At 36.5% G+C, this 10,445-nt stretch overlaps 1 protein-coding gene across 1 annotated transcript in view; it reads left to right on the top strand.

Moving 5' to 3' along the window:
- The first annotated feature begins 1,518 nt into the window (after positions 1–1,518).
- Positions 1,519–10,445, top strand: part of STX17 (syntaxin 17) — a 50,186-nt gene continuing 41,259 nt past the window's right edge. Inside the window, exons 1-2 of the mRNA XM_070458018.1 lie at positions 1,519–1,626; positions 6,045–6,110. Coding sequence (XP_070314119.1) covers positions 1,519–1,626; positions 6,045–6,110 — 174 coding nt within the window. The remainder of the gene's footprint in view (positions 1,627–6,044; positions 6,111–10,445) is intronic.

The raw sequence follows: 10,445 nt of genomic DNA, 5'->3' as shown, positions 1-10,445 counted from the left end.
TTCATAGCAGTTAAAGGTATTTATTAGAAGTTGCAGTGTCCAGCAGAGGAAAAGAGCAGAATCTGAATCACATTGGGGATGTCATTCTGAGTTCCACCCATGTTGAAATATTGGGGCAAAGCTTAGTGGCCTGGAAGCCACATAAGAGCAAATAGTGCTGAGACAAATCCTTCTGCCCACTCTGTGAATAGTGTATATCCAATAGCATCTAGAAAATATTTCCTTCCAAAGTTGCTATGTTTAAAAACCTTTTAGAGAGAAGCCCTAAGGAGAAGCCCTTGGCAAAGGCAGACTATTTTATCAAATCTCTTGACCGGTAATCTGCCCATCATTCCTTTTCTATCTCTTTGAATTGAGTCTTTGATATTTTCTTTGTAGACAGGCATGACGACAGACTGTTTTATTTTTTCCTTCCTAAGCTTTGCCTGCCTACTTCCTTCTTTCCTTTCTCTCTTGTTTCCTCTCTTTCCCCTCTCCTGCTCCCTCCCTCCCTTCCCTCCTTTGCCTTCTCTCACTTCCTTTCTTACCTTGTTGTCCTGGCTGTGGCCTCCAGTGCAAGATCAGAACTCCTCACCTTGTTCCCAACATTATGGAATGATCTTTTACCACTAAGCATGATATGAACTGTAGAGTTTTTACAGGTGCTTCTGTGGGGTTGAGGATGTTAACTTCTTTTTTAAGTTTCTGATAAGTTTTATAATGAATAGATGTTTATCAAATGGTTGTCTTTAAATCTACTACCTTGCTCTTTTTGTCTATTTGTTCCATCTATTCTTTCTCCCCCTTTTTTCATGTTTTACTCCCTTTTGGATTAACTACATATTTTTTTTAATTGCATATTTTTAAGATTCCATTTTTTTCTCTTTTATTGGCTTATTAATTATACCTCTGTGTTTTTATTTTTAAATGGTTGCTTTACAGTTCAGAGTATTCATCTTTAACTTATGATAGTCTACCTTCAAGTAATGTGTTTTATATATATCACTTCACACATAAAAACTTTATGACAATACACTTCAATTTCTTCTCTTAGTCTATTTTAGTAGTAGTATTATTTTAGTAGTATTATTTTAATATAATTTACGTCTGTCTAGACAAGGCTATGGTTTTTCCAGTGGTCATGTATGGATGTGAGAGTTGGACTATTAAGAAAGCTGAGTGCCGAAGAATTGATGCTTTTGAACTGTGGTGTTGGAGAAGACTCTTGAGAGTCCCTTGGACTGCAAGGAGATCCAACCAGTCCATCCTAAAGAAGATCAGTCCTGGGTGTTCATTGGAAGGACTGATGTTGAAGCTGAAACTCCAATACTTTGGCCACCTGATGCAAACAGCTGACTCATTGAAACAGACCCTGATGCTGGGAAAGATTGAGGGCAGGAGGAGAAGGGGACGACAGAGGATGGGATGGTTGGATGGCATCACCGACTCGATGGACATGGGTTTGGGTGGACTCTGGGAGCTGGTGATGGACAGGGAGGCCTGGCGTGCTGCGGTTCATGGGGTTGCACAGAGTGGGACATGACTGAGCTGACCCGAACTTCCTTGTCTGTGGAGCCGGGCGTCGTCTTCTCATCGACCTGGAGGGCTTCCTCCCATGTTTCTTGTACCGCAGCTTTGCTGGCGATAGTGAATTCTGCTTGCTTTTTTGTGTTTGGAAAAAAATATTATTTTGCCTTCACTTGAAAAAAATATTTTCTCTGGGCGTAGAATTCTCAGCTGACTTGTAGATTGGTTTACTGCTTTCAGGGTGTCGCTTCAGTGTTTTCTGCTTTGCACCGTTTCTCACAAGAAGTCTTCTGTCATTCTTATGTGTGTTCCTCCTGTACTTCACATCTTTTTTCCTCTTACTCTTTAGATTTTACTGTCACTTACTGTAAGTAATTTTGTTATGATATGCATTCATATAATTTTCTTCATTTTTCTTATTTATGGTATTCCTTGAGTTTCTTGAATCTGTGGGTTTATAGTTTTTACCAAATTTGGAAAAGCTTAGGCCATTCATTTTTCTTTTTTCCTTCCTTGTTGAGATATAACTGACATGCAGGACTGTATAGGTTTAAGGTGTACAACTTAATGATTTGACTTACATATATCATGAAATGATTATCACAAAGAAATAGTGAATGTCACAAAGCCACAGTCATCAAGACAGTATGGTACTGGCACAAAGACAGAAATATAGATCAATGGAACAGAATAGAAAGCCCAGAGATAAATACACGAACCTATGGTCACCTTATCTTCGACAAAGGAGGCAAGGATATTCAATGGAAAAAAGACAACCTCTTTAACAAGTGGTGCTGGGAAAACTGGTCAACCACCTATAAAAGAATGAAACTAGAATACTTTCTAACACCATACACAAAAATAAACTCAAAATGGATTAAAGATCTAAACGTAAGACCAGAAACTATAAAACTGCTAGAGGAGAACATAGGCAAAACACTCTCTGACATAAATCACAGCAGGATCCTCTATGACCCACATCCCAGAAAAAGAAATGACCCAATCAAAAAATGGGCCAAAGAACTAAACAGACATTTCTCTAAGGAAGACATACAGATGGCAAAAAAACACATGAAAAGATGCTCAACATCACTCATTATCAGAGAAATGCAAATCAAAACCACAATGAGGTACCATTACACTCCAGTCAGGATGGCTGCGATCCAAAAGTCTACAAGCAATAAATGCTGGAGAGGGTGTGGAGAAAAGGGAACCCTCTTACACTGTTGCTGGGAATGCAAACTAGTACAGCCACTATGGAAAACAGTGTGGAGATTTCTTAAAAAACTGGAAATAGAACTGCCATTTGACCCAGCAATCCCACTTCTGGGCATACACACCGAGGGAACCAGATCTGAAAGAGACACGTGCACCCCAGTGTTCATCGTAGCACTGTTTGTAATAGTCAGGACATGGAAGCAACCTAGATGCCCATCCGCAGATGGATGGATAAGGAAGCTGTGGTACATATACACAATGGAATATTACTCAGCCATTAAAAAGAATTCATTTGAATCAGTTCTAATGAGATGGATGAAACTGGAGCCCACTATACAGAGTGAAGTAAGCTAGAAAGATAAAGACCATTACAGTATACTAACACATATATATGGAATTTAGAAAGATGGTAACCATAACCCTATATGCAAAACAGAAAAAGAGACTCAGATGTATAGAACAGACTTGTGGACTCTGTGGGAGAAGGCGAGGGTGGGATGTTCCAAGAGAACAGCATCAAAACATATATATTATCTATGGTGAAACATGTCACCAGCCCAGGTTGGATGCATGAGACAAGTGCTCGGGCCTGGTGCACTGGGAAGACCCATAGAGATCGGGTGGAGAGGGAGGTGGGAGGGGGGACCGGGATGGGGAATACATGTAAATACATGGCTAATTCATTTCAATGTATGACAGAAACCACTGCAATGTTGTAAATTAATTAGCCTCCAACTAATAAAAATAAATGAAAAAAAAAAGAAATAGTGAATGTCCATTGTCTCATACAGATACAAAATAAAAGGAAAAAAAATAGATTAGAATCTACTTTCTGTTTAACAACTTTTGTATGTAACATACAGCAGTGGTAATTATCTTAATCATGTTATACATTATCTCTCTAGTACTTATATATCTTATGACTGAAAGTTTGTCTCTTTTGTCCATAAACTATATGGTTCATTCTTTAGATCTTTAGTTGTGGAAAATCTCTTCTGGTGGTGTTTAAGTTGTTCTCGTCCATACTTGCTCTGAAAATAGCTGTAATTTTGGTGCACCTGTGGAAGGAGGTGAGCTCAGGGTCTTCTTACTCCACCATCTCAGCCACTGTCTCATTAAGTTTCACATATTTTTTCTCTCCTTCAGGGAGTCCAACTGCATACATACAATGTTTCTTTCAACTGGCCTTTGAGTATTGATACTATATTCACTTATTGACCATCTTTTATTTCTGTTTCATTTTGGATGGTTTCTGTTTTACATCTTTAAATTTACTAATCTTTTCTTTGAATGTCTTAACCTTCTGTTCAGTCCATCCATTGCATTTTTCATTTCAGCTACCTTTTTAATTTTAGGAATTTTAAAAAATATCTTTCATATCTCTGTATCTTCAGTTTTCTTCAGCTTTCTTAAACATGGAATACATCATAACTTTTAATATCCTTGTCTATTAATTCCATTATCTCTATCATATGTAAATCTGTTTCTGTTGATTGGTTTTTCTTATTACAGATCATATTTTCCTGCCTTTTTTTTTTGGCATGCATGGTGATTGTTTTATTGTGTGCCAAACATTCTGAATTTGTTGGATATTGAATATTACAAAATTTCTTTGAATACTTTTGAACTTTATTTATTCTGAGACACATTTAAATTATTTAGGAACAGTTTGATCCTTTTGAGGCTCTTTTAAGCTTGCAGAGGCTCAGAACAGCCTTTGTTCTAGGCCTAACTTTCCCTTGCACAGTATAGTACTTTGGAGTACTCTGCCCAGTTCCAGTATGTTGCGAGATTTTCCTGCTCTGCCTGGTGGTCACATGAACAGTTTCTGGGCTTGTGTGATTTGGGGGGATGAGCCTGCCTGGTCTTTTACAAGTGATTCCTGTGCTGACTTCAGGTGGTTTCCTCATGTGCTTGTGCTGCTCTGTCCTCGGCTGGAGACTCTAACGCAGAACCCTGCGGATCCTGGAGCTCTCTGTTAATGCAGTTACAGCCTCACAGGCAGCTTTTTCTCCTCTGATGCTCTGCTCCATGAATTCTTGCAGCCCTGACTTCTCTGGATTCTCTGTTTCCTTAACATTAATTTTTATTAAAAATATCATGACAGATTAGTATTAATAAATTTTAAAGTGACTTGTTTTCAGATGTGTATTTTTCGTTTCCATTCCCTTCTTTTTATTAATATAACACTATCTAAAAGAGCATTTATATTGAATCTGCTGGCATCATTCAATTTTTATTAGAAGTGAAAGTAGTAAATTTTGAATTTATTTGATTGGGTAGTGGTTTTAAGTTTATGTTTGGCAAATACATTTTCAATATAGTCTAGTTATTTTTAAGCTTAATGGCTATTGTTTAGTTCTTAGATGATGTTAAAAAAAAGTCAGGAGTTATCAAGAGTTTTATTTTGCTGCGCTGTGAACAATAGAGAATATAAAAATACCCTGGAAAAAAATTTTAGTGCTCTGCTGTTTTAATCTACTAGGCCTTCTATGTATATATGGGACATTTTCATGTTTATGTGCTTTTAGAATATTTCTAGGTTGGTTTTGTGTGTGTGTGTATGTGTGTGTGTGTGGGTGGTATACCACAAATATGTTTAATGTCATTATTCACATCTACTGACATCTTAATTATTTGGATTTTTTTATTTCAACCAAAAATAATATGTGATGTTTGACATTGTTTATATTTTGTGCAAATATTGTCATGATGTTACCACATTTTGCTATGGTTCTTGTCAAATGAAAAATTTTGCATTATGCTCATTAAGTTTCTTAGATGAAACTCTGAGAACTAAACATTATCTAGGTAAAAAGCTAAAAATATAAAATGTTCACTCTCATTTTTACCTACTTTCTGTCTGTGATAGCAGTGCTCCTTTTTCTCAGATGCGATTTTAGTTTTCAGTAGTTGACTCTATCATTAACAGACATGGAATCTTCATGTATAGTAAAATATCTGATGAATGCTGTTAATTTTTCATTTTTCACATTCTTTTATATTCTCAATCTTTATTTTTGTCACCTCCAAGGAGTATGCATTATAGACAAAATACATACTCTTTTTCAGTAAAAGGAAGTAAATAGTATTCAGTGGTTTTTATTTGTTTTACTGTTTGCCAGAATTTTGTGTGTAATGTTTTTGAAAACTTTCCTACCTGTATGGTCTTTGGACAGTTAATTTCCACCACTAAGTCAGTAACTTTTTTAGCTGGCATGTTTAAATATGGGTGGGTGAGTGGGGATTGTTGTGGTAAACTGGGAATAATCACTTAGTGATAAAAAAAAATTCAGTACCTTTCCTTTTCTTTCGTACAGTATCAGAGGTGCAGAATATGGGACAAGTTGCATGAAGAGCATATCAATGCAGGACGTACAGTTCAGGTAAGGCTATTTTATTGTTTCAGGTAAATCAGTATGAAAAAGACAGTCTTTTTTTTTTTTTTTTGAAAAAGACAGTCTTAAGGAAATTTTGCTAAAATAAATACCCTTGTAGCTGAATCCCTTTATTGTATTTGTAACTATTCTCCTTAAAGATGCATTTTTAGCAGGAATTATTGAATCAGATGTCAGTCATATTTTTAAGGTTTTGATTAATATTACCAAAATTTTCTCCAGAAATGATATATTAACTTACACTTTCACTGTGAATCCATTTTACAACTTTAATACTACTCATTCCTCAGATTATTGCTAATTAGTAGGTAAAAATAATGCTGCTTTGTTGTTTTAATCTGGATTTTTTCTTTCATTGCTTTGAAAGGTGAAACTTTTTATATGTACCTTGGATAGTAAATTTTTTTTTAATGAATTGTCTGTTCATATCCCTTGCATATATTATGTTGTTGTCTTCTGTGAGAGTTCCTTATAATTTTAAATAATTGATCTTCTTTTTATAAGACTGATGCAGTAATATAGTGTTGCAAATATTATTTACCAGTTATTGGCTTTTTGATAAATGTTAATTATTTTAAATTAATTTTTGAAATTCTTATAATTACATAGTTAAGAGCCACGTAAAAAGACATAGCACCTACCCTTCTACATCTCCAGGTCCTTCTTTTAAGAAACTACTCTTAATCCTTTTGGCCATGTTCCCTGGTATTTAGCTCTTTGTTCCTAAATATCATGTGTAGACTGTTATTTCTTAATCAGGTTTAGACATAGTCTCTCCACTTCTTGCTATACGAGGTGCAGATCTAGCTTTCCACCGTACTCTCCTATTTCCTTCCCCCATAATTATATTATTATAATTTTTGGTTAAATTAGTGATTAATATCTCATTGTTTTGATTATAAAGACATTGTTTCTTGCTAAGCCAAATAGTGATAAACAGTACAGACTTTTGCTTTGTTTTCTTTAAAATGTTGGTTTTACTCTAATGACTTTTAGAATGTGTTTAGTGTTTATTTTTAATTGAGATATAGTTTATATACAGTATTATATAAATTATATGTATATAACAGTGATTCACAATTTTAAAGGTTATATTCCATTTATAGTTATTATAAAATATTGGCTATCTTCCCTGTATTGTACAAGAATATATTTATCCTTGTAGCTTATCTGTTTTCTACGTAATAGTTTGTATCTCTTAGTTGCCTAACTCTGTCTTGCCCCACCTCCTTTCCCTGTCCTTACTGGTAGTCATCAATCTGTTCTCTATATCTGTGAGTCTTCTTAGGTCTTCTGCACATTTTTAGTTAGGTTTTTGGTGTTTTTGCTGTTGAGTTACATGAGTTGTTCATATATTTTGGTATAAACCCCTGTTGCTCACATTATCAGCATACACTCTCTCCCATCCAGTCTGTGGTCTTTTTGTTTTGCCAGTGGTTTCTTTGCTGTGCAGAAGCTTTTAAGTTCGATTAGGTCCCATTTGTTTATTTTTGCTTCTATTTCCTTTTCTTTAGGAGACAGATCCAAAAGAAATATTGCTAAGATTTATGTCAGAGTGTTCTGCCTGTGTTTTCTTCTGGAAGCTTTATGGTTTCTTGTCTTACATTTAGGTTTTTAATCCATTTTGAGTTTATTTTTGTGTATTGTTTTAGAGAATTTTCTAATTGCATTCTTTTACATGTGACTGTCCCAGCACCACCTGCTGAAGAGACTGCTGTTTTCCATCATACATTTTCATAGCCTCTTTTGTTGTGGATTTACTGACCATGAGTAGGTAGCTTTGTTTCTCAGCTCTCTATTCTGCTCCACTTACCTGTGTGTCTGTTTTTGTGCCAGTACTGTGCTGTTTTGATTCCTATAGCTTTGTAGTGTGGTCAGAAGTCAGGGAGCATGATTCCTCCAGCTCTGTTCTTTCTCATGATTGTTCTCACTATTCAGGATCTTTTTTGTTTCCACACAAATTTTAAAATTATTTGTTCTAGTGCTGTGAAAAATGCCCTTGGCGTATTGGTAGGGTTTGCATTGAATCTATACATTGCTTTGGGCAGTATGGTCATTTTAACAATATTAGCTCTTCCAATCCATATACATGGCATATATTTCCGTTTGTTTGTGTCATCTTCATTTTTTTCATTAGTGTTTTATAGTTTTCCAGGTACAGGTCTTTACCTCCATCAGTTCAGTTTAGTTCAGTTGCTCAGTCGTGTCTGACTCTTTGCAACCCCATGAACCACAGCATGCCAGGCCTCCCTGTCTATCACCAGTTCTCAGAGTCTACCCAAACCCATGTCCATCAAGTTGATGATGCCATCCAACCATCTCATCCTCTGTCATCCCCTTCTCTTCCTGCCCTCAATCTTTCCCAGCATCAGGGTCTTTTCCAATGAGTCAACTCTTCCCATGAGGTGGCCAAAGTATTGGAGTTTCAGCTTCAACATCAGTCCTTCCAATGAACACCCAGGACTGATCTCCTTTATGATGGACTGGGTGGATCTCCTTTCTGTCCAAGGGACTCTCAAGAGTCTTCTCCAACACCACAGTTCAAAAGCATCAGTTCTTCGGTTCTCAGCTTTCTTTATAGTCCAACTCTCACATCCATACATGACCACTGGAAAAACCATAACCTTGACTATATGGACCTTTGTTGGCAAAGTAATGTCTCTGCTTTTTAATATGCTGTCTAGGTTGGTCATAACTTTCCTTCCAAGGAGTAAGCGTCTTTTAATTTCATGGCTGCAGTCACCATCTGCAGTGATTTTGGAGCCCAGAAAAATAAAGTGAGACACTGTTTCCACTGTTTCCCCATCTATCTGCCATGAAGTGATGGGACCAGATGCCATGATCCTAGTTTTCTGAATGTTGAAGTAGGTTTATTCCTAGATATTTTATTCTTTTTGATGCAGTGGTGAACGGATTGTTTACTTAATTTCTCTTTCTGATTACTTGGTTGTTAGTATATAGAAATGCAACAGATTTCTGTATATTAATTTTGCGTTCTCCAAATTTACTGAATTCGTTGAGCTGTAGTAGTTTGCTGATGATATGTTTAGGGTTTTCCAAGGATCATGTCACCTGCAAACAGTGACAGTTTTACTCTTTCTCTTCAGTTTGGATTCCTTTTATTTCTTTTTCTCATCTAATTGCTGTGGCTAGGACTTCCAATACTATGTTAAATAAAAGTGCAAAGAGTAGACATTCTTATCTTGTTCCTGACCTTAGAGGAAATACTTTCTCCTTTTTACTGTTAAGTATGCTGTTAACTGTCTTTTTACTTCTTTTGGAGTTAATAATCTTTTCATTTAAAAATATTTCCTATTTTTTTGTATAGTTTTAGTTAATTTTTAAAAAATGCTCCACATCTCTGCCACAGTGCTGTCAATATTTTTTATATGCTCAAATATGTCACTTCAATTCTCTATCCTAAAGGCTGTCTCCTGAAACCGTTCTGCCATTTCCAGCCTGAGCTCATTTTCTAGGTTTGTTGCATAGCTCTTGTTCTGGGACTTCCCTCAGTTGTTCCTGTGTTGGTTCCTGTTTTTTCTGGATATCATGTCTTCCTCATTTTTGGCTTATTCCATTGTTCTGCTGGAATATATCTTTCAATAGCTCTCAAATAAGGGTGCCTTAGAGGTAAAACTTTAATTTATTATGTGTCTGATAAATACCTTTATTCTCCCCTCACGTGTGATTGCTAATTTCAGTAGGTATAGAATTCTCTTTCAATTTTGAAGGCTTTCTAATTTAGTGTTGCTCTTAAAAAGTAACTATCATCTAGTTTCCCATTCTTTGTATAGGACCAAGTTGTTTTCCTCTTTGAGAACCTTAGTGATCTCTCTATCCTGGTGTTCTGAAATTTGATAATGTGATGTGCTTTGTGTTGGACCCTTTCAATTTAAAAACTCATGATTTTAGTTCTGTGAATTTTTCTTTCCTTTTTGTAAAATATGTTTTTTAAAAATTATTTCCTTGTTGCTGACTGCCCTGGGTCATCATTGCTGCTCTGGGACTTTCCCTGGCTGTGGTAAGCCGGGCTACTCTCGTTGCCCGGTGTCGGCCTCTCGTTGCAGCGGCGTCTCTGCTTTGGAGCGCGGGCTCTCGGGCGTGCGGGCTGCAGCCATTGCGGCCTGTGGGCTCTGGACTGCAGGTTCGGCATTTGTGGTGCTGGGCTTCGCTGTCCCACAGCATGTGTGGTCTTCCTGGATCAGGGGTTAAACCTGTGTTCCCTGCATTGGCAGATGGATTCTTAACCACTGACCACCAAGGAAGCCCCTGGGAATTTTTCTTACTTATTGATTATTTATTCCTCTGTGTTTTCTCTTGTCC

Source organism: Odocoileus virginianus, chromosome 29, assembly GCF_023699985.2.
Source record: "Odocoileus virginianus isolate 20LAN1187 ecotype Illinois chromosome 29, Ovbor_1.2, whole genome shotgun sequence".
NCBI classification, from domain to species: Eukaryota; Metazoa; Chordata; class Mammalia; order Artiodactyla; family Cervidae; genus Odocoileus; species Odocoileus virginianus.
The sequence above is the reverse complement of the archived record's forward strand: the minus strand, read 5'-3'. Positions and strand labels throughout refer to the sequence as shown.